At 36.1% G+C, this 25,416-nt stretch overlaps 2 protein-coding genes and 1 long non-coding RNA gene across 3 annotated transcripts in view; 2 read left to right on the top strand and 1 right to left on the bottom strand.

Moving 5' to 3' along the window:
• Positions 1-212: 212 nt before the first annotated feature.
• On the bottom strand, positions 213-9,130 carry LOC127657086 (uncharacterized). The gene is made up of 3 exons (XR_007972247.1): positions 9,023-9,130; positions 5,227-5,396; positions 213-3,056 (listed from the first exon to the last, which is right to left on the bottom strand). It is a non-coding gene; the product is annotated as an uncharacterized LOC127657086 (long non-coding RNA).
• Positions 9,131-10,519: 1,389 nt separating this feature from the next.
• On the top strand, positions 10,520-21,153 carry LOC127657085 (G2/M phase-specific E3 ubiquitin-protein ligase-like). Its single transcript, XM_052145730.1, has 14 exons — positions 10,520-10,815; positions 10,947-11,044; positions 12,570-12,671; positions 12,762-12,886; positions 13,077-13,239; positions 13,339-13,445; positions 15,089-15,205; positions 15,318-15,442; positions 17,132-17,240; positions 17,582-17,889; positions 18,315-18,496; positions 18,604-18,776; positions 18,870-19,081; positions 19,890-21,153. The coding sequence occupies exons 1-14, from the start codon at positions 10,755-10,757 to the stop codon at positions 20,135-20,137; spliced, it is 2,130 nt and encodes a 709-aa protein (XP_052001690.1). The 5' UTR covers positions 10,520-10,754; the 3' UTR covers positions 20,138-21,153.
• A 369-nt stretch (positions 21,154-21,522) lies between these two features.
• The window catches only part of scfd1 (sec1 family domain containing 1), a 29,484-nt gene continuing 25,590 nt past the window's right edge, over positions 21,523-25,416 (top strand). The window contains exons 1-7 of the mRNA XM_052145454.1: positions 21,523-21,574; positions 22,380-22,450; positions 22,564-22,652; positions 22,852-22,942; positions 23,095-23,217; positions 23,571-23,658; positions 23,735-23,824. Coding sequence (XP_052001414.1) covers positions 21,544-21,574; positions 22,380-22,450; positions 22,564-22,652; positions 22,852-22,942; positions 23,095-23,217; positions 23,571-23,658; positions 23,735-23,824 — 583 coding nt within the window. The 5' untranslated portion in view covers positions 21,523-21,543. The remainder of the gene's footprint in view (positions 21,575-22,379; positions 22,451-22,563; positions 22,653-22,851; positions 22,943-23,094; positions 23,218-23,570; positions 23,659-23,734; positions 23,825-25,416) is intronic.

Genomic DNA, 25,416 nt, shown 5'->3' on the forward strand with positions numbered 1-25,416 from the left:
ACAGAATTTTCATTTCACTATCCCTTTAATAAACCAATAAGTATAAATATATCTAAATATATTTTTAAAACGTTTTTTAAACATTTTGCCATCTAAGTTTCAGAAACAAATTGCTCAATGCAAGAAAAATAGCAGAATACCCAAGCAATAGCTCAGGGTTAAAATAAAAACAATGAATAATAACAAGCTTGTTTAAAATATATTTGTGCATTTCATGTCTGAATACAAAAAAACACATCTAGCAGATCCTTGACAGATACATTTTCTCATACTTCTTAAAGAAAGTAATCTAATATGAGTATGTTAACATAAAAGACAAGAGATTTTGCTGTTGCCAATGGTTACCTATACTAGGACAAACATACATATTGGGTTATTCATTCTATTAGTTTCTAGGCAACATGTTTCTGGACTACATTTCAACCTGTCAAACCAATGTTCTCTACAGCCGACAACAAACAAATACACATACTGGTTCTCTGTCACGAGTTAACAAAAACAGCAGCAGCACCATTTGATATTATATATATATATATATACACACATATATACACACATATATACACATATATACATAACATAGTGTTCGACTTTATTCAAATTAAGAATATATTCAGCTTGTTTAGCTTTTGTTAAAGCACCATAGTATTATTATTTTTACAGACACTTACTACAGAATCCTTTACACACATTCAGCTGTACAGCTCTCAGCCCCACACCTCAAACTTGCTTTATTTGTCTCTCAAGAACAATTGTAGAGGGGCTGTCCATATCCTTGGATATTTTCAAAAAATCTTTCTTTACAGACATCATGAAATTGATTGACAGGCATTTTTTTCTGTATTTTGTAATATAGTTCAACTGTTTGATTCCGGAAGTAAAAATTCCATTCCAATTCCAAAGGGGAATTGATTAGTAACTATAACTCATACACCTTAAATGCTGAAGTGTGCAATTTATGCACCACCAGGTCTGCCAAATGGAATTCTATAAAAATAAAAAAACGTTCAAAATACTTTTTTGAACACTCCGAACTCAGTCCGCATTTATCATCAAATCCAAAAATTATGTTTTACAGTGGAATTTGTGGTCAATAACTACATTACTCATGATCCTGCTGAGAAAGATCTACTAATCAGAGAATCACAGCAAACAATCACACGAAAAGAGCCCTTCAGCGAGCGACCACTTCCATGATGCACTGTAAATGATGCAATCGTGTTGAACTCCCTACACTCTCAAACTACTTATATTCGTATATATCTTTAAAGAATATTGCAATGCATAATTACAATTGTTTTTAATTAAATTACATAATTTGCAGTGCTTCATGGTAGTGTAGTTCATGTACTCATGAAAACGTTTTTGTCCGATTTGAAAAATACTTTTTGCCTTAAATCAAAGTCTGTAATATTGTGATTCAGCTCTGAGTGGGTTGGTTTGGTTTATGGTTTAATTTTTTTATTTAAATCTTATGAAATCCCTATGGAAAAAATTTAGGAGAAAAATACTTCAGGAACCAAGATGGTTTAAAAAATTGTGTGGGCACTGTTGAACTATTGAAACAGGAAATTGACTCATCCCTTTTTTAATGGCCAATTGCCTTTAGTTGATGTCTCAGCCATGAACCATGATTTGCTACTCACTATTGCTAGTCAGAAGTAGGTGTTTTAGAGGAGGGTCCTTTCATTCTAGAGAGCAGTTTATAGGGCAGTAATGTTTTTAATTCTGATGTGTATTCAATATTTTATGTCTGTTTTCCCAGAAGAGTAATACTGTACATGGAAATAGTCACTCTACATTATAAATGGGCTCTATATCTGTTGAAAGATAATGTGAGCAACTTTGAGTACACAAGCATACAGATGACCTCAAATCTGACAGACATAAACTAAAAGCCACAAATCTCCAATTTTGAGTTCATGTGGTCTTTCAGTTGGCTGAGCTGTTGGAACATTTTTGGAACATTGTTGGAACAAAATATCTGTCACAGATCAATAATACCATAACAGCATGCGTTGCAACAGGGGCTACAAACACATTTACACTACAGCAGTTTAGCTTACACTTTTTTGGGGCTGGAATTGGTAATCTTGAGGAAGCTAGGTGCCCCTGTTGTCTTCAATTAAACATCCATCACTGGAGATCAGCAGTCTCCTGCAACTTGAGATGAACTCAGGGTTGGCATGTTGGGTGACATTCAGAGTCAAATAGATCAAGATAAACCAGGATTTAAGGGGTCAGGCAAGATACACATTAAGAAAAACCCTCCACTACAAAAGATTGAGTTTCTTAACAAATGCAGAGAGCCATCTGGTGAGAGAATGATAGTTTAGAGTATAAAGCGCCAGCACGGCTCTGATTAATCACAACCATTATAATGGTGTTGAGTTAACAGTGCTGTTCTTTCAAATGGTTAAGCCACCCCACATAACCACACCACAACAATAAACACAATAAACAAACACCTCTCTCTGTGCCTTTCTCACATACAGAATGGCACCTACTGGAACATTAAAACATGATCAATTATTCTTTGTTGTTTGTATGATGAGCAGTGGCCACGGAAAACAAAAAAAAAAGGTGGACACTTAAGCCACTTATAATGCATGAATATAGTCGCATTACATAACAAAATATCAAACCAAATGGCATTTGTTTAAAGAAAGATAGTACAAGCACACAAGCAAAACATTTCACTTTGGTAGGAGAGCTTACCTCTGCAATTGATTACTAGAATTAGTAGAAGCAATTGCAAAAATGGCTAAGAAAAGTGAAGCAATACTCCAGAATAATTTGCTTGTCGATGAAGCTTTGGATCATTTTATTATCTAATGCAAGAACATTCATACATTTATTTGTGCCTTAAGTGTTCAAATACCGTTTGGAGCCACGTAGTTGTTCTGTACTGAGATTACCCATATGTCAGACTCTGGGAAGTAAAAGACGGTGGAAAGGGGAGGGATGGCTGGTCCTCTATTACTAAAATCTTCTCATGACTCCCTCATGGTACAACTAATCCAGGTCTTGACATCCTCGAAATCCCATTTTCCCTGCTGGAGAGAGACACAACATAGTCAACCACTTAATCAAAGAAAATCCACAGGAAATCTCAAATATGTGTTTACTAACATTGTCTAATCCACATGCTTCCTTTAATGATGTGGCTTTACCCCTTTTCTGTAGCCTCTGTACTGACCTGTGAAAAAAGTATGTTGAGCTTGCCTTGGGCTGAACTGTTTATTATTTATGCATATGGCCACATTCTCAGGGGATCAAATCAGACAAGTAGTTGACAGTTAATCCCATGGAAGTTTAATCCTCAAATAGAACCTGAAGAGATTTATGTTATATGGGACCACGGAAATCAAAGTGCATGGATAGGTCAATCTTTCACCCAAATCATAAGAATACATATGGACGTTGTGAATATACAGTTGTTGTATATTTCTGAAATTATAAACACAAGTTTGAAAGGACAAGCATGGTAAAGGAGAATCTGCATGGATTATAGGTTAATTAAGGTACAGTCAGCTGGTCATTATCACAAAATATATTCTGACAGTGTGTCCAATACCCCAATGCAAAGCTGGTGACAACTTAGTAATCACTACTTGCCAAATAAATTATTAAATAGACATAAAATATTGATTTGAGTTTAAATAATTATGTGATATGAGAGACATAGAAATAGTACAGTGTAGAAGATCTGAACAATGGTCAAATATACAGTTTAGCAGTCACTAAACGAAAACATTTAAATGCAGAATTCCGGCGATTGACCAATCAGAATCAAGTATTTCGAAGTTCTAAAATAAGATGCTTTTGTATCCTCTTCCTTCTTGCTTATTTGATGATCTAACAAATGAATTTCATTGAGCTGGCACTCCATGCTGTTAAAATAAGCCCGTCTTCCCTTTAAACATTTTGACAAAATATTAAAGCTCAAATTTGTACAAATTAAAGCTATAATTAATTAGCTACTATTGCCTTTGGGAATAATTCTCTCCTTTGTCTTCAGAGAGTTTGCAGGTGCTAACACGTGTGCCTAATTGACTAGATAAAGCAATTCATTATGGAGAAAACGAATGATCTCACTTTCTCTGGTCTGCAGTTTAAACCTCTATATGGTGTATATGATCTGTATTAGCTTCTCACTCTATTGAGACCATTTTATCTATCCATCTATCTATCTATCATACTCGAGTGCTGTGTGTAATGGAGCAATTTTGCATATTGTTTGGTACAATTTTACATTAAAAAATCTGTACCGTTTAAACAGACTATTGGACAGACATCTTTATGCCATTAACTGATCATAAACTCTGCATCATAACCTTCATTTCAATCTAATGCATGCATCCAGCAACAAAAAACATCGACCCGACCTTCATTCCAGAGCCGGTTGCAATAAAACGCATAATTTATTTACACACTGCATACAAATATGTGGACAATTAACCCTTTTTGTTTGCATTATAAATTGGTATATTTAAGGGGAGCTCATCCACATGTGCTCTACAAGCTAGAAGAAAACATACTGTAGCTGTGTCATTGTGCAAACCGCAACGCCCCATCCACTGCAATCATGCCCTGCTACCTGATTTCAGTGCAGAGCCAGAAAAGGAGGATAAATTACCCCTAGCACAGTACAGAGCTATAATTATAGTTTTGCAGACAAGAGAAAGGCTCATTGATGTGTAGATGAGGATGGACTATGCATGTTGCACTGAAAGAACCCATGTTTTGGTGGTTCTCTATCAAAAGAACAGCTGGGTTGCCATTTTCTCTCAAATTAGATTTCACCAAAGCAATGCAATGTGAAACTAAGAGGCGCAATTTCAAAAAGTTATTATTCTTGTTTGTTGAGTCATAAGAGCAACAGGAAAAGTCGATTTTGAATTATGTTAGCTGGCAAAAAACGGCAAAGGAAGCACGCGTCCCAATCATCTGGGCTAGGTTCAAAGGTTGAATTGAAATAAATGCAATCATTTTTTGGCTCAACCTTTTCAGACCCTGCAGCACAATAATACCATATCACAGAAAGGCTGAGATTTTGCATGCAACAACGTGAATTAATAATTTCATACATTCAAATGAAACAAGTGATAATTGAAAGAAGAAACAAAGAATTGAATCATGTCATTTCAGCAGGGGAGGCATGCTTTTTAAAGCATGAACTGATACAGCTAGGTAAGGGAGGAAATGTTGGGTGAAATGTGTTACCTCCGTCCAGAGACTTGGCGCTGTAGTGTGAGTCCTGGTGATGGCAGTCCATCCTGTGTGTTTGTTTTCAGAGTGCTTTTAAAAAGATTGTGTGGTGAAACATTGGGGTTACTGATACCCCTGCATGCCTCAGAGAGAAGAAGGCTCCACCCAATCATGAACCCCGTGACCTGAGGGTGATAAAAAGTAGAGCACACACACACTCACACGCAGGCATATCAAACTTATTTCTTTATCCTTTATTCCCAGGTGGAAGTTTGTGTCTTACTATTGCTTTTCACCCTTATACAGTTTTCTGTTATCTTAAGTCAAATTATTACATAAATATTTAACAAGTATTACCAACATAAACTCATGTAGATGTATTATTCAGTTTGGTAATCTTTCAAACAAAAAATCTGATAAATTACAGAAAAGTCATCAAATTATTTAGCTCATAAGGAAACAAATAATTATTCAGGTTTATGATATGATAACAAGACAAACTAAATTTTGCCTTGAGTCAAAAGGGCCCATCTGCAAGATATTATGATATTCCAGTCCCAAGATATGGCTTAGGTCCCATATTTAATGTAAATCTATGGGATTTTTCCCATAGGCAGCAAGGCAGACTATAAAATAAAGTGTTTTTAAGTATGATTACTTAAAAACACAATAGCTCACATCATTTCAAAAAGCTGCAGGATTTGAAGTAGAGGTAGACCGATATATGGGTTTTACTGATTAAATGGTGTCGATAATTGCTTTTTGGAACAATCAGTTATCAGCAAAAATCAATAGTTATTTTTATTCCTTCGTGTTCCTCTATGGCATGTGCTATTTTAATTAGATGATAATCTAAATTGAAGCAAAGGCATGCAAACATTTTTTTGACTTTATGGAAATATACCCTATCAGCACATACATTGTGTCTCCAACTTTATATGCAACCCAACCTCTTGTGAATAATAATAAACCTTATTCCTAATCAAACCTCATCTGGTAAATATATAAAGACTATGAAACACTTAATTTGGTAAATATTTATATATAGAGCATTGTAATGAAGCCAAGTCTCCTTCATTTCAAATTAAGATCCCCTTGAGTGTTTTGGGCTTGTTTATAGTTAAAAGTCCCTCATTATGCACCAAATCTAAATTTTTTCTGGATTATTGGCATTTTGATTGAACAATAAATTCAATCTGGGAGTTTTATAAATTTTGTATTCATGTAGCCTCAATATCTGTGCCCGTTACAATAAGGACATTTTTATTTACAATCTTTAAATCGAATTTAAAAACTATCTGCCGACTAATCAGTAAAATCCACTATTGGCCAACCTCTAATTTGAAGCATCAGTCATGTCTGTAATACAAGACGAGTTACGCGTTGAAATATAACACTCAGGGTTAGAGGTTTGTTTAACCAACAGTAACCGTGATGCTTTCCTTAGCAAATGCCACTAATGAACACCTTTTGATAAAACAGAGAATATTACCACAGTGAATGTTTTCTAAGTTACAAGTGATTATATATGTTAACAAAACTTTAGACAATCTGAGTAAAGCAAAGAAAGATATATGCAATTCTCTCATGTCTCGCTGCTACTCTTGCCCTGAATCTTTTCACATTTCTGATTAGCAGACACATTTTATCACTCTGCAGACAACTCAATTTTCGTTTTGGGAGGGGAGACAGAGAGGGTGACAGCCCAGGGGCTTTAAGGTGGCTTGAGGACCCCTGTGAGTCCAGTGCTGAAGCTGATAATTAGACTTCCCTGAACCACAGGTCAAAGAGACAGAATTATTTGGCCTGTGTAGACAGCAATTTCCTCAAGCCACACAAGATGAGATATCGCAAGCTGTTATACATGTGCACCGGGAAGCCACAAGTGTGGGGTCGGAGGCAATCCTATTCCCCACAGATATTCGTATATTGAAAGGGCAGCTAACTAGGGACCATGATCATTTAATTTGACTTATTTCAGGGGACCGTGTTCCTCAGCCATCAATTTCAGGGACTGGTTTGCAGCTCTTACATAACCCGATAATAATATCTAGGTTTTGCCCATGCTTTTTTTCTAGAGGAGAAAGCTCTTCATCAGGGTTGGCAGTCATGTCGATTATACGTATCAAAAGTGACAGAATATAATGAAAAGGTTGCTGTCCCCTGTGTAAGCACTATCACTCTGGCTATGAAAAAAAAGAGGCTGGGGTTTTCAGAATGTAGCAGAGGTGTGTAGAAGAGTGGGATTCGGAAATGCATTATACCTTCTCGGAAAGTCTTGGGGAAACTAGCCATATTCAATACAGTGGATGATTGATGCTTCATTTGATTGGGTTAAATGAAATATTGTTCTAAAAATGGCTGTCAATCCACCCTCCTTTCTTAGTGTGAAAGACATATGCAAATGTATTTAGAATACATATTGTACTACTATTAACACACATCCCCTGCCCCTGTAATAACAAATGTATGTGCCTTTTTCCATATTTTGAGTAGAGTTCTGGATATAATTGGCAAAATCGGTAGTGTTCTCAGCAGGGCACTAGTCACAAAATTACAAAATATAAAGAAAACATGATTTTGTCTGACAAATGGAGCAATTTGTATTTAGTCTCAAAGTTAGTCATACATTTTCCTCAAATATTTCATATGGCGTATGACACCTGTTTCACAAATTACAACAATGAACCGGAGAGAAAGTTGTCAGATTCTTGAAGATAGTCTTTACTGAAAAAGGTGTTTTTTGTGAGACAGAGGCTGATGCATTGGCTGGGAATGCAAACATGGGGACAGCTGTATAATTATACTATTTTTACTGTCGGGAACTCGGTATGTGAAAGGAGAATTAGCATCGCACCTGTGCATAATTGGCTAAATTAGCTGCCATAATGCAAACTCTGAGAAGCATTGGACACTGCTGTGTTGAAAATTGGAGGAGTTGCTTGGACTCTCTCTGGAATTGAGTCAAGGGAAGAAAAGCATGGCCTGTAATCTTATATCTCAAGTCAAAAGAGCATTCATGGACCCCCTTGCAAGTGTTTTCAAAAAACAGGCAAGTCAAGACCTTGATCAAGGTCTCCTGTATCTGTTCAGGCAGGACAAACAGACAAGCAGCCCAGCACTTATTTTGTTCCACTCCAATGAATCTCTGAATCAGTTGTGACTGCCCAGCCAGGGCAGAACGGGTTAGTTTACAGGTGCATCCAGTGACCGAATGCGAATTTCATGAGAACAAAATTGTGCTGGATTTGGCACATGCTCAAAATAAGTACTAGAGAATTCTTTTAAAAAACACATTTCCTCCAAGGGCACCAGATGTATTCATCAGTTCTTATTTTGGAGACCAGTGAGTTAGTAGGCTTCTAGGTCATACGGTACAAATACAATGTTTTCCAGTATCCTACATAAGAGAACATCCTTCCTGACATAGCATTGTAAAGCAGCCTTCAATGGCAAAACTGGCACAAGGTCTCCCAATCCATGACATTTTCAGATATCTATAAGGATATTCTCTCTCGCTCTCTCTTTAAGAATATTTGAAAGAGAGTGCATTTTGAATTTGAAACTAATTTTGAAGTATAAAACAGGAAACAGATGTTTTATATTATAGGATTTTAGGGTAAATAGGGTAAGGTAGTAGAAATAAATGGATGAAATCAAGAAAAGCATGTTATTTACTATTTATTAAAATTCTTTATTAATTGCCTAAATCAAACAAAACATTCACAAATATTCAATGCATATTGGCACAAACTAACTATTTAACCTTTTTAAATGTGGGAATACTTTTAGAAAATTTAAATATACTTACAATTTCACCAACTTTTGACCTTTAATTTTACTGAAAAGGGGGGCCTCAAAAGCAATCTTGAGTGGATGTATTAATTTAGTGAACAAATGTCATCAGTTGATCTCCGGATATCCTTCTTGAATTTCTTCTTCTTCTTCAATTTTTTAAATGGCGGTTGACAACTATTTGTTGCATTACCGCCACCACTGGACTGGAGTGTATAACAGGAGTTACCTATTTTCTATAAAATTAAATTCTTTTCAAAAGGCCTGTATTCTTTAAAAACAAAAACAAAAAATGCAAAATCTTCCCATCCTTTCTTTGTAAAATATTCCTGTATTCAAATACACTTTCACTGGCTTCTACTTGAGCAATAAACCTCTGCCTATCTTGATAATATTTTTGACAATGAATTCATACATGCTCTACTGTTTCAGGGCTACACCTGATACAATACCCACAGTTTCCATCAACATGCTTTTTCATTAGAAATAAGGTACTATTAAGTCTGGTATGCCCAATTCTCAACCTGGACAATACCACTTCCTCATGTCTAGTTCTGATCGAAACTGCAAACTTTTTAACTTTAGGCTGTATACTAAAAAGATGTCTCCCACCGGGTTCATTATCCCAATAGACTTGCCATTTTTCATAAGATTTTGTTTTAATAATACTCTTAACCTCTGCTTTGCTGTATTTTATGTCCACATCAATGTTGACTTTTCCTGCTGCTTTCTTGGCATATATATCAGCCAGCTCATTCCCCTCCACCCCTATATGGGCTGGAACCCATAAGAAGGAAAATTTTAAACCCGCCTTTTGCAATCCACTCGCTAACTGTAAAATATCCAGAAGAATGTCTTTCCTAGACCCTGAGTGGGAATTCTGGAGACTTAAAAGAGCAGAACTAGAGTCAGATGCTATAACTACTTTTCTATTACCCCCATTACTTTCTACCCATAACAGGGCAAACCATATAGCTACAAGCTCTGCCGTATATACAGCCAAATCATCATTCCTTCTTGAATTTGGGATTACTCGGACCTTAAAAAGAGAGTGCTTTGAAATGTTTTGATCTACCACCACCTACTGGTTAGTTACACTGATGGAGAATCAACAAGGTGAAACCTAATACAGAGCAAGTGGAAAATATCTGACATGAAAGGAAATAATATGTATAAAGATTACAAATGCGCGAGTACATTACGATAGCCTTCTAAAATATACTAGTGGTTAAATATACAATAGACTAGAGGTTTTTAAGTGAAGGCTGAAACTAAATAATATTAATAATTATCACTGACTGTCAAACGTAACATTTTACATTACAATAAAAGCCCTCTGTGCTGCCGACGTTTATTTTGAAGGACAAACGGAAGTGGCGTATTGAGTGACCTTATTTGCCTTTTCCCCATAGCGGTGTTTTGGTCAGAGCCCCGCCCACCGGAAAACCTCTGTTTTGGTTTGAATTTAACCAACCGAAAGCAGGCGGAGGCGGATTTTCCGGGGAGAGGGAGTTTTAAATTTTTATTCTGCGATTTATACACGCAAATTGCTCAGATATATTTGATTAAAATTAAGTGAACTTGTTCTATATATTTTTTTGTATCTCTTTACGTTGATAACACTGAAGTGAGTTCAATGGGCGAGTTAGCAGCAGACTGCTAATTGTTAGCGTAGTTTTGTGTAAGTGACAGAGATCGTTTTAACATTTCAAAGTTTTACTCACTGCGCTCTGTCTAGCAAACTAATCATGAGAGCGATGAAAGAGAAGGGTACTGAAATAAAAGAGATAAAGGACAATAAAGACCTCAGTAAGTTGTTTTCTTACCAGTTTGTTTGCTTATCAACGAATATTCCAATGTCTTCCTGATGATAATATAAATTTTCGGATATCTCACTTTATACTAGATAAAGTTCATTGAGATCTGTATCTTTTCTTTAGTTTGTGATCTTTGTAAGCGGTCCGACAACAGTCCAAAAAAGTATGGGGAGAAGATCACGCTCGAACAGCACAACCTGACTGTCCACTATTTCTGTTTGGTGAGCAATTGCCAGCTTAGTTTTTTTTTTTTTTTTTTTTTTTCACTTTACAGTTTAAATTAATAACGTGCTGTCAGCTGATTATAACCATGGCCACTGACGTCTGTTTTCCATTTAAGATGTTCGTGTTGTGTGTTTGAACAATACATTTAATTTTGGACTTCTCCCTTTTGAAATAGTCCAGGTTAAACTGTTGGTGGAATCCTATTCCATTTCCCCAAGACTAGTCTGTGCTATGATTCTTATGAAAACTGTCAAGAAAATATCATAGTCCTATTTTACTAATATATATATATATATACTCATACACACACACACACAGTACTGTGCAAAAGTCTTAGGCACATAAGATGTTTCACAAAAGCATTTGTCTTAAGAATAGAAGAACAGGGATCCCTTCAACAGACGTCATGGCCCCCACAAAGCCCCCTACTGAACATTGTGTCTGTCTGAGATTACGTAAAGAGACAGAAGCAATTGAGATAGATAAAGAATTGTGGTGAATTCTCTAAGATGCTCGGAACATCCTATCTGCCAACAACTAAGAAAAACTGTGTCCAGGTGTACCTATAGGAGAATTGGGGCTGTTTTAAAGGCAAAGATGGTCACACAGAATATTAATTTAGCTTTATTGTTTACTGGACTTTGTATGACATTAAGTGATAAATGAAACTATTTATGTCATAATTTTCATTAGACATCCTCACTATGCAACATTTTTCACAAGTGCCTAAAACTTTTGCACAGTACTGAATATATATATATGTTCTGCATAAAGAAAATGCTACCTGTTTTAAGGACCATTAAGATCTTTTTTTAATTGTGAGATTATTTTCAATTAATTAAGTTAATTGAGAGCATTTTACCCACAATTCTCATTACCAGAATGTGAAAAAGATTAACAAAATGATATTCCTATTACTGCCATGTGAATGTTTTGTTTATATATTATTTAAATTGTAAAGTGTTTATACACTATCTTAGTACTCTTGCTGATTTTAATCAAAACCTTGTACAACAGCATCTTATTCTGAAAGACAGTTCGAATTACTGTGTTACAGTAATGAGAATCATCATTGAATGCAATGGGAAAGGTAAATCGTGCCTGTAATGAGAATTGGGTAAAATGTGCTCAATAAGGAAACAATGCAAAAAATCTTAATTTTTTCCTAAATGTAGGCTTCTGTTTACATCTAATTACAAATTTCTAATTACATCTGTGTGTAATTCTTTTTATTGAGTTTGGCTTCAAATTTGACCAGGACATTTTTTTGACAGGCTTTATGAGAATCACCCTTTCTCTGTCAGACACGGATCTCTAATGAGAATGCAGAATATCATATCTCAGAAACTGTATATCCTCTATAATTCAGACCACTTCTAAATTGAGGTTCTGACGATTTGTAAATATGAATTATTCTGTATTATTTTGTACAAATATAGTAAAACCCCAATACTAGACTCGTAATTCAAGTATAAAGGTACTGGAATAGTCAAAAAAGTATTTTTCTATCTCCTTGTACAGCTGGTGTCTAGTGGAGTATTTCAGAGAGGAGAAGAAGATGAAGGAATACTTGGTTTCCTTGTGGATGACATCAAGACGGAGATTCGCAGATCTTCGAGGCTGGTAAATCCACATTTGTTGCATTCAATTCAATTACATCACTGCGTAAATGTTTCTGAGGCAGTAATTGAAAAAAAAAAATTTAACTTGCAGAAATGCACACACTGCAAAAAAAAAGGTGCTTCAGTGGGATGCTACATCAAAAGCTGCAGACAAGTGGTCCACCTTCCATGTGGAATCGAGCAGGAGTTTATTTTCCAGTTCACTGACTCTTTTCCGTAAGTATCTCTTAAAAGAAAAATGATAGAGAAGGGTCACACAAACCCATTTTAAACCATATCTGAGATTGAAATGAAAATTCAGAATCAGGTGTCCTTTTTTCATTAGCATTTAAATCAAAGACAGGGGGCTGATCTTGGAATAGGAAATTGCACCTGAGATATTGATGATGACAGCTCTTGTTTACAGGTCTTATTGCAAAAAACATGCGCCTACGCAGACTTGTGCCTCCAGCCCCAGTCTGCCACTGTCCTGCTCTGTGTGTCTGGAGCCCATTGAACCCATTCTCTCCTTTAATGTGCTCAAGTGTCCTGCATGTCATGGAAGCTGGTTTCACAGGGACTGTGTCCAGGTAACAAAACATACAGCAAATTCAAGCATGCTAATAAATTAACACATCCTATATCAGGAGCTGGAAATCTAAGCCTGGTTCTCAACTCTGTTGTTCCAGCAAAATGCATATAGTGCTGCCATGTTTTTCTTCAAATGCACACTCTGCAATAACAAGGACCAGTTCCAGCAAGAAATGCTTAGAATGGGAATATATATACCAGAGAGGTAAATATACAAATATTTCCTGCTGATATTGATTCTGGTGTTAAACACTACATTCTCATTGGCTCTTTTTCCACCTTATTATTTGATTTGTACTATCCTTAAAGCTAAAGTGTGTCATTTATTAAATGTTAAAGTACTTCCTCAACAATAAAGGCCAAGATATACTTCATACTGAATCAAAGTACGAATGGGTATGGCGTCATTTAGAACTAATGCTGCCTTCACGTGATATACAGCTGAGTTTCCCACTCGGAAGTTGCTCATGAATGACCCCTCAAGTTGTAATTACGACTGGTAAACTATGAGATAATTTTCATACACAAGTTTCTGAGATGGGTGGCCTCCTAAACTTTCAACATGGCGGAGGAGAGTACGGTTTCTGTATTGAATGACAGTTTGTATAAATTTTTCTAAATACAGCTAATTGTTAACGCTTATCATTTTGGTCATATTCATATATGTATATCAGCAACAATTTGATGCATGTTGTACATTTTTACACTGTAAAAATAGCTCGTATTTGACCAAAATGCCATTATGGTCAGCGAGTAATATTTTTTTTTTGTTTTCAAAATTAAAGTTTCTCAGGAAATATATATGAATAAAAAAAAATTTCCTTCAACAAAGCACTTCCAGGGCTCTGATGCAGTTTGAAAATAAGTTCTTTTGTTGTAAATAAGCGCCGCTTCTGAATTCTCACATGAACTCGCCGACATGCTGTCAGCTACTGGAAGGAAGTGCTTTTTAAACGTTAATAACATTTTAATTATTTATTTATTACCCAAACTTATCGATTTGCTTCAGAAGACGTTAATTAATTGATCGACTGGAGTTGCAAGGATTGTTTTTATGCTTACTAATTGGGACTTTTGGCCATCAAAGTGCTGGCACCCATGTACTTGCATTACAAGGATTTTACAGAGCCCTAAGTTCTTCTTAAAATCTTCAATTATGTTCTGCTGAAGAAATACAGTCATACACAAGTGAATAATGAGAATTTTTTGGTGAACTATCCCTTTAATATCCTTTCAGTTCTATTGTTAAAAACATTTAATTCTAATCATGCCTGGCACAGATGAGAATAAAGCCATTAGAGTCGTCTCTCGTTAACATGCGCTTATTTACCCACACTCTTTTCAGAAATGCCGGTACTGCTTTTAGCACGTCTTCAATAAATCAATGTAAATACTTGTAAATAGTACACATTATGCACTTAAACTACTGTATATACATTTAAAAAAATAATATATAAAATATAATATCTTGTATTGATTGAATACATTGATTTGTTCATTTTAAAAAGCCAAACCAAAATTATGTAATTCATAAAATGTATATTTTTGTAATGTGCTTATTAGATGGTCCCCTGTATAATTCACAGCATTAGCTGGGAGAGAATTTCTTTCATATGTAAGCAAAAGCGACATTATAAATGAAATATACCCATATTAATTTATTTTGAATCTAATCAAGAGCTTGTGAATCGGAATCAAATCAGGAAATCTGTATCAATACCCAGACCTTGTGGGACTTTCAGTTTATATGACCAATGGCAGATGGAGGGAGTGTTTGGAAAACATGTCAGAAATGACACACTTCAACTATTACTACCAATATGTTGTAACATTGTATATTTGTTGTAGGGATGCATCATGGGAGCTAGAGGAAAATGCTTTTGGAGAATTACTGCAGGTGTACCAGCACTGTGATGCTGCAAAGTGTCGCTTTTCTGGAGGTCGTACTCAGGGCTCACAGTCAGGGTAACTCAATCATTCAAGCATAATTAAACATAAAAGGTTTCAAACTAATAAAGATAGTAAGTACTAATTAAGTACTATGTTAATTAAGATTGGACATGTCTGTGGTTCACAGGCTTTTTGAAATCATTCTTTGTAAGTTCTGTGGATCCAGCGGAACTCATCGAAAGTGCTCCAACCTGAGGCTTTACGATACCGACTGGAGCTGTGCTGACTGTAAAGCTGCTGTTGAAGGGAAAAGTAAGCTCTCCTGTTCTTGATCATCCTGTAACAATATTTGCTATTTTTCTTATAGAAATTAATTATTCCAAAAATACTTGCTTGGACATGGAATGGGCCTCTCAGAATTGTTGTCAGTTTTTGTTAACTCTATAATAATAATATATTATTCATGGAAGACTGAAATAGCGCATTTCTACAATGACATTGGTAACCAAAAATGTATACGTTTGCATGATACTGCATCTACGCTGATTTCAGATGGCTGCCATAATAGCCAGTGTAACATAAACAGAAAATGACTGTGAGCATCTTTAATACTTAAAAAGTATGTTCAATGAAGTAATCAAATTATATAGAAAGAAATCTAGTTTTATGTTTCCCACAATCGTGGAAAAACGGGAAATATCAGGATATTTTAAAATGGAGATTTTCAGGCTTGATAAGTCATACAAATTAGTTAAATCAAAATTCCATGACAACACTTTACAAAAAGGTTCCATTCGTTAGCATTAGTTAATGTATTAGGTATCATGAACTTACAATGAACAATATATTTTTTTTTACAGCATTTATTAATCTTTATTAATGTTAGTTAATAAAATTGTTCATCATTAGTCCATTTTAGTTCATAGTCCACTAAATGGCCAGGTATACTTTGTTTTTGTGCATTCCAGATGGCTCGTGCCTGGTCGATGGTGTTGCCTTTATGAGTTTACTCTTCTGACCGTGAGCGAATACAAACGATTTTGAGGCATGCCCACTACAATAACTTTGAGATACTCTTTTAGTACAGTCTCAATAGGAGGCACATGCATCAGCAACATGCACAGCTTAGAACCACATGCGCAGGTCAAGAAAATAGGCGGAGCGGTCAAGCTGATGACACAATTTGTGTCACACATACTGTGTGCGGAGCAATCCAAAGCACGGACAGTGATGTAAACAAAAACACTTTTGATTTTAAAAATGTATTGCTAGATTTTAAAATTAACATTAACCAATATTAATAAATGTTGTAAAAATTGTTTAAAGACCAATCCTATTGTTTAAAAGATTTTCAGCGCATGTGCAATAAGGGGTGGCAAAGAGCTGATTGACTGTTGTTAGATTTGACATATTAGATGATTAATCAAAAGTATGACAATGATTATAAATACACAAATATTCTTAGCTATACAATTATAATAATGATATGAGTTAATAACATATCTGAAATAATGTTCGCTTTATATGTTTGCTGCAAACCCTTGAGTTGAAATGATCTCCTCAGTCCAGTCAGCTCTGTTGATGGCATGAAGCCACAGCTGTCTATAAGAACCCTCAAATGTTCAACAACAGAATCCGATAAAATGTTACTGTTTGCAGATGGTTTCTGCCACCACTTCCGTGTGTAATATAAGCGGTGATGTTGCCAAAGGATTGGTCAATTGTTAGTTCATGTATTCTAATGTTGTTAACAAATGAAACCTTATTGAAAAGTGTTACAGAAATGTCATTATTGAAATTGACATTTTAGTAGTTTTTTCAGCTATAAAATATATTTTTTGTGGCTTGAACTTGCTCTTCGTGAATGTGATCTCTATAAAACAGTTTTTAACATTTTTTATCCTGTAATCTGAACAATTAGAAAAGGTATGGATAAGTCATGGAAATATCATGGAAATTAATTTGGCCTCTTTGCCACTTTATATTATTCCTGTGTTTCAGAGTCGGTGCCTTTGTCAGACTATGTTGCTTCACCACTGGCCAAAATACAAGAGAGGAAGAGGCTGTTGCAAAGTATCTCAGACCTTCACTCATCACTAATCACTAAAAGGTACTTGCTCAATCACTAGTATTTGGTTTTGATAGGGAATATTCTGGGTAATTTCCAACTCAATGTCTACGTACAGCATCTGTTGCATGCTGACGATTTCCACAGAACTTAGTTTGTAATTATGAATAAAATGTACAAGTATTCATTATTAATATTAATTTAGTTTGCTGAATTCCATTTCATCAACAACCAAACATAACATGAATGACTTTTTAGCTGTGAACAAATCAGAGGTTAGCAGAGGATAAGACGCTTGCCGACTCTATTCCAACACACACTAAAGCTGATCCAGTAGATCGTGATTTTTGCAGTATTGTGTTATTACCGTGACTGTTTTTTAGGCAGTGTGTGTCAGCCACTTCTCCACAGATCTTAATGGATCTGGCCTATCAGATATCACAGCAGCAGTCCACAGAGGTGCTAGTGGGAGTTGATGATGATAACGAGGTGCTGGAAGCAGCTCTGCGGGTTCTGCGGCAAAATGACTTTAATCCCTGCTACACTCTTTCTGTGAAATTCTCCAAAGACAAACTGAACAGCAAAGTTAGGAATCAGCATCTATTCCTAAAACGTCTTATTCAGAACTTGCAGATGTCAGAAATCTTTGAGGGGCCTGATGGTGCTAAAAACCTGGTTCTAAACTCAAAAGGCAGGTCAGGTTTTTATTACGACATTTTTCAGTTTAAAGGGATAGTTCACCCAAAAAGAAAATACTGTTTTGTTTTGTTTTTTGTTGCTGTTTTTTTATCATCTTTATTTTTTGCTCACCTTCATGTTGTTACAAACCCATATGACATTCTCTCTTCAGCAGAACACAAAAGGAGATGTTAGCCTCATTCACCTTTTTTTAAATATTTTTCCATACTGAAATGATTAAAGTGAGAGGGGACTTCAGCTATCTCTCTGCCTATCTCCTTTTGAGATCCTTAGAAAGAAAGTCATGTAGGTTTGGAATAACATGTGGAAAAGTAAATAGTGACAGAGTTTTAATTTTTGGATGAACTAATCATTTTAAGTTTAGTTGATTTCCAATACAGTACCACTCACTGATAAACAATTGTTTTATATGAATAGCCCTGAGGGATGATCTTTACTTTGAGGTTGGCAGCCTGCTGGCTCTCTCTTTGGTTCATGGGGGTCCTCCCGTGGGCTTCTTCTCTCCAGCACTGTACCATAGTCTGTTCAACTACCCCACAAACTACAGGCCTGCTTTAGAAGACCTTGGAGACACTGCTTTAGCACACAAAATCAGAAGGGTAAGTATTATTTTTATTTTAGGATTCAGAACCAGAAATATGAACATATGAGGCACAAATCATGATTATAGCAAGCAGAAAGCAAATGACTGTTGTTGTACATATAGATTGCAGGAGCAAACACCATGAAGGAGTTGAAATACGCAATGCATTCAGCATCACAATATTTGGAAGCAGCCGGCTGCTGGCGAAATATCAGCAAGCTGTCTGAGAAAAACATGTTGGTGGAGGATGTTCTAAATTTTTACCTGATCATCAGAGTACAGATGCCTCTTCAGAGGTTTGTACCCTAAACTGCTTGTGTCTCTATGTACACCTATATAAAAATAGTTATCCTAGAAAATTCAAGTTCTCTTCTTATTGCCTTTTTCAGATTTCGTGAGGGTCTGAGGACACTTGGACTGTTTGAGCGAGTTCAGATGTGTGCAGATGGTTTCTATTCCGTTTTCTGTGGCCCCGTGGAAAGTTTGACGGCTGAATCAGTTATGGAGCTCTTTACTGCCCAATTTTCAGAGGAGAAAGAACAACAAGCAAAGGAGAACACAACTTTAAGCTTTTGGAATCAGTATCTACATGAGTGTGAGGGTATGTTCATTACAAAACTTAGAAATAGAATTTAGAAATTGAGTCCTGTCCCAAAGCAATTGCATAATATAACAATATATAATATTATTTGTTATAATACATAACATAATGTTTAGATTTTGTACAATATTTCTATTAACAAAACACTAAAGGTGCTGTAAATGATTTACCCCCTCTTTCCAAAACCCCGTACTCCAAAGATACCCAATGAGCTTAATTGAGACCAACACTGAGCAGAAGCGGTTGTCAAAAACAACAGCAGCAAAATAGCGCCCTCAACTGCCAACTTTAATGAACAACATGGCATAAAAATGGCAGTAAGCCTCAATAATTCTCTGTGATTACAATACTATGAAGCGTCTGTCTATAAATAGGCTATTCACCTTGCATAACAAACTCCACGCTGAGTCAGTGATTGTCTTTATTTAACCTCAAGAGGGTGCTGTTATATTACTCAACCAAGGAGGTCAGAATATAGAACCCTCCAGCACTGGCCACGGAGAAATGAAACCAAAAATAAATATCGGAAACTATCAGAGTTGATTTTTCCTGATAGTTGCATTTTTTTAACTATCAGCCCCGATTAATCTGTAAATCCAATATATTGGTCAACCACTACTTCAAATTCTGGCCACCATTCACTTACATTGTATGGACCTACAGAGCTGAAATATCCTTAAAAAATACTTTTGTGTTCAGCAGAAGAAAGAAAGTCATACACATCTGGAAAGGCTTGAGGGTGAGTAAATGGTGAGAGAATTTTCATTTTTGGGTGAACTATTCTTTCAATCCTTCCCTTGTGTTTCAGAGGGCCGGTGTGCAGCATCACTTGAGGATGTTCTAATGTTTGCCACTGCTACGGATGTGGTTCCTTCCATTGGATTCAACCCTGCTCTGTCTCTTTCATTCCTAAACTCGCAAGACCCTTCTTGTGCCTTTCCTCAGAGCAACTGTGACACCAATCATCTCGTTCTGCCAATACTACCCTCTTATGAGATCTTCAAGAAGCACTTGGATTACACTGTGTGTCATTTTTCAGTTATGCAGGCCACTTGAAGACACTCTTCCCAATCTATGGATATTTCAGTATATTAATGGTGTTGATTTATCCAATAATCCCCAATGGTGCTAAATTTCTGTTTCTATTTATTGGGGTTATTGAGTATTGTTATATGAACTGTATTTTTCAATGTAGCTCACATAAGCATTACTTTGATTACCATGATCACAGTTTGCTCATTATCCAATTTAACCTTTCACATTCATCAGACGTTTCTAGCAGTTATTTGGCAGTAAATTGAAATCCCTAAATGGAGAACATAGATGATGGTTTGGCTCTGTTACAGTTTACTAACATTTACAGTTATAACTGGATTATGAAAGAGCAATTATACGTTAGTCAGCTGTTGTCACATTTCATAGGAATTCACTTGAGGACTTGATTTGAGCTGTTAAAAAAAAAAATGGGCCTCAGTAATGAGGCAATGCAAGTTCTTTACATTCATAGACTTGTGTTAAGGTTGTGTGTTCTTTGGGCATTTTCAAAAGAATAGTTGCATTTTTTCCCAATGAAGAGAAGTACTTTCTACTGTAAATTTGGTCTTATAGAGAGGTATTAGAAGTTCTTGAAAACTATTCATTTATTCATATGCAAGTACATGAATGGCTCTACAATATTGTCTTTGGTGTCAGAGCTGATATGCTACCAGCCGCACATCTCAAAGGTGCACTGGTTTTCGTTAGTAGTGCAAATAAAGTTTATGCTGTTGAATAGGTAGTGTTTTATATATTCTGGCTACAGCACATGTATTAATCAGAGATTGGAATTACATTTTCACTCAACAACAGTATACAGTATAAAAACAGATTGTGATTTTCTGGTTGCCACAAGATGGTGCAATTGTTACTTGATGCCAACACCCAGTTGGCCTACAATGGATATGAATAAGCAGTTGCTGAGTTCTATGGTTTCAATCAGTTTGTTACTGAGACCAATGTAAGGAATCATACACGAGAAATGTATATATGTTTTCTTTGTATAGTGTTCTATTTTTCCTGGTTTTGTTTGAGAATATATGATGGCTTGCCTGTTCTGTAATTGTCATAATTTATTAAACTCTTTCGCTTTCCTGTTTCACTCACTGTTTGCCCATTGGGTTGAATACATAATTTTGTATCTGTTTTGCAGGGGCTTTAACTCGGAGTAAGAGTAACTCAGATTCAAATATATATGAACACCATAGTAAATTGTGGAAGAGAATAGGTGGATCGATGGATAGAGAGAGAGATTCTGGGCCCTATATTGATTTTAAATGCATAAGGGTATATATAACTAATCATATAGTTCTAATACCAATATAGCACACTGCTTCACTGATCACCTGTAGCGAGGCCTTTTACACAGACAGTGGTTCACCGGTAGCCACGTCACCATCACAGTCGTCATCGCATAAACAGTAAAGATGGCGGCCTCCATCCGGGAGAAACAGGCAGGTCTGTTTATAAGTTTAATTTTTTATCGAAATAATCAAAATTGTTGATATTATGTAAATGTAAGATTTTCACTAGGTTTTCACACCTTATTTATTCCAAATTCATGACATACTGACGAATAAACAACAACTGTTCTAACAATCTAGCTGATACTGCTAACAGTTTTGTTGACCTAGCAGCTGGTTAACATCAGATGGATGAACTATATTTTAAGCCTGCATAACTAGATAAAGAAGTACTTGTGTTTTAATCGCTACATACACCCAACCAGTTCATTTATGAATTCTGCGGGTATTTAAATCCTTGAGAACTGTCAAGAAACACAAGATGATAACACAAGCTTAGCGAAACTATTAACCATAATATTAAGTAGTATAGAATAATCGTCCTTATGTTAAATGGGTACTGTTTTCGTGGTGAGCTTTATATTTTATTTTTCGAAGGCTGATATTTTAATTTATGGATGTTGACACTGACTGTCAGTTTCGACAATTTAAAAGCGTATTGAGCTTTTATGAATGTGCAATAGATGATCTGTAACTACCTAAAAATAATTAATGACTTGTGGACGATACATTCAGACTTTTTTTTTTTTTTTAAATTAAGCTAAAAAAAAGGATGTTTGCAAGTTTTGCGTTACCTTGGTGAAATCCTGTCAAAAAAGGTCTGACAGTTGCACACATGCAAGTCCTTTGAATCCTTTTTGAGTCCTTCCAAGGATGTTCGTCAGTCCTGTTTTCTTATTTAAAAAAATATGGAAGTTGTTTTAAATAGTGATATATTCACATGATGTGTCTGTCACTAGCTGCTTTAAAACGAATGCTCAACTTCAATGCCCCACCCCTGAAAAACACAGCATCTGAGCCGGTATGGAAGGTAAGGGTACACCACACACTCCAAGGGTTTTCCTCATGCACTGTCCACATTGGCACAGTGAAACTTTTGTAGTTATAATTTGCATGCACACTCACACTTTGCCAATCTTTTAGGTTCTTATTTACGATCGCTTTGGCCAAGATATCATATCTCCTCTGCTGGCTGTAAAAGAGTTACGAGACATGGGCATCACTCTGCACCTGTAAGAACTCTAATACTTCTTTGTTTTACACTAATATTTTGATATGATTATGTCATTGTGGTGGAGTAAGCCTTTTATATAATGCATATGTGAATACATTTTTCGTATTTCAGATGTACATTTGTGTTTTTTTTTTTTTCTTTGAATAATTGTTTACATTTGATTTATTTTGTTCACACTCTTGTGTTTTATCTCTTAGCTTGTTGCACTCAGATCGCGATCCCATTCCAGATGTTCCTGCCATTTACTTTATAATGCCCACAGAGGAGAACATTGACAGGATATGTCAAGTAAACCTTAAATTATGTTTTCTTCTTTCACACTAAATGATTGAGACTTACTGTTTGCATTAAAAACATTAAAACCTCCTCCCAATGAATGACTCTAGTAATGTTAAGAGGTGACATGGTTGCAAAACTGATAGTTACTTTTACCATTGCAGGACCTGCGAAACCAACTCTATGAGTCTTACTATCTGAATTTTATCTCCGCAATCTCCAGAAGCAAATTGGAGGACATAGCAAGTGCTGCTCTAGCAGCTAATGCAGTAAACCTGGTGACCAAAGTAAGTCACACACATTTCATGCATCTGTCATCTTGATAATGTATTATGATTAATGGGTCAGGTTGACAGTGGATTAATAGTAACTTGCTTTTGTGATTTGTGTTGTTGTTGAGAACATGTGCTTATGTGTGGACCAATTATTTTATATACAAAAACTGCTTAAGAGTGGTAACAGCCTATTATTGAATTGGGGGGGGGGGTCTTTTATATATAAAAGACAAGCTTTATGAATGTCAGAAGAGAAGCAAATACATGACTGGTTGTTTTTAAAGCATAGACTGGTCCAAATGCCTGAAGGTGCACTTCAATATTTTTAAAGGCTTCTTTCTAAAAGCTGATCTGTCTCTCTGCAGGTTTTTGATCAGTATTTAAACTTCATCACACTTGAAGATGATATGTTCATTCTCTGTAATCAAAACAAAGAACACATCTCCTATCATGGTATGCTGCCAGGAAATCATGAATTATTTTAAACCTAAATCAAGTGATTAACAACACAACTGTTCTCTACCTTCAGCGATCAACAAACCAGATATCATGGACACAGACATGGAGGCCATAATGGACACTATAGTGGATAGTCTCTTCTGCTTCTTTGTCACTCTTGGTAAATAATGGCAGTGTATTGATCCTCCAATACATTTACTCTGTCAACTGGGTTGTTTTGAATTAGGAGCATTTATGTATGTTTAGGTTAAGTGTGTAATTTCTGCCCCTAAATTTCACACATTTTGGGTAATCAGATCACAAGCGGTCTGCGCTAAATATATGTGTAAATGGGGTCCAAAACATTTTTTGATCGGATCACAAAAACCACATTCGGAAGTAGTAAAAAAACGCATGTAACCACATTGCATTTGAGATGTAAACAGTAATCCGTCCTGACAAAAGCAAAGCACCACCCTTCACCTTTCAATGAAGCACTGTGCTAAAACCTTTAAAGGGTAACTAAACACCTGCTCAGAGTCTGACTCCACCCACTAGAAATATTTGAAAATGCAGGAAAAGTGGGCAGACCCCGGCGGGGATAGAGGGAACGAAGTGCGGGGCAGGTCTGAGGGGGTGGGGGGGGGGGGGGTGTGCACCTGAGACTCGTAGTGACGGATTAATTGACAGCTGCTGTCAGACTCTATGTTATTATTATTCTTCACACGGTCGCAAGACGACATGTACATGAATCTGGCGTGGTCAGCTGGAACCTGCTTACGTCAGCAGTCACCGCTTACGTCACGAAGTACCGCAACAGCCAATAGGAAAATTCAACTGCAGTAGCCACCGTTCAACCTGAAGAGGGCAGCACTCTCAGACGTTTTTACACCATATATTGTAGAATTAAAACACTTTATACACAAATGTCAAAAACATTACTTGAATCAATGACCAGTACTAATAAAGCCCCATGCTTACAGATCATTAACTAAAAAAAGTTGGTTTAGGGTTTAGTTACCGTTTAAAAGGAAAATACTGTCTGAAAATTTGAAGCGACACAGATGAAAAACACACACATCTGAACCTCAGTTAATGTAGGTACTCCACTAAAATAATGGAGAATTCTGTTCTTAATGTTTTGATTATGCTTTGACTAAATTTGAACTTCATCTGGGAGAAACAGTGTGTTGTTTTATTTTGCGCGTTGTATTTTATTACTTTTTTGTTTTGTTTTATTAACATGCAGGGACACACTGACATAGTGATTGACGTATGTTGTTATGAAATCAGAGACCCTCCCCTTGAACCTTAAACAAGTGCTCACAGGAGACACATTTGAGCGACCAGGTCTAAACAGCGACTTTTTTGCATGACAATGTGATCGGATCACCCGAGATATATCTTAAAACCATTTGTAAACAGGACCTATTAGAGCTTGGAGTTGAAATATCAGTCCACTCAAACAAACAGAACAATGTTTTAAAAAGGTACCATAGAGCCACAGTGACTACGTTTACATGGACACCAGAAAGCTGTTTATTGCGAGAAACCAGTGTTCCGGTTTACATGTACTGTACTGTATGACACACTCTTAACTCCCGTATACATATGGATCAGTCATTAAGTAGCTTTCTCTACACAACATAATTACCCAGGAGGAACCTGGAAGTATTAACCTGCTTTCTCTTAACCCCTGAAGTGGCGTAATAAAATCAGCATTCTTGTTTACATGACATTTCAGAACGCAGCTTTCTGCAAAAACCCTAGAAT

Source organism: Xyrauchen texanus, chromosome 16 (assembly GCF_025860055.1).
Source record: "Xyrauchen texanus isolate HMW12.3.18 chromosome 16, RBS_HiC_50CHRs, whole genome shotgun sequence".
Lineage (NCBI taxonomy): Eukaryota > Metazoa > Chordata > Actinopteri > Cypriniformes > Catostomidae > Xyrauchen > Xyrauchen texanus.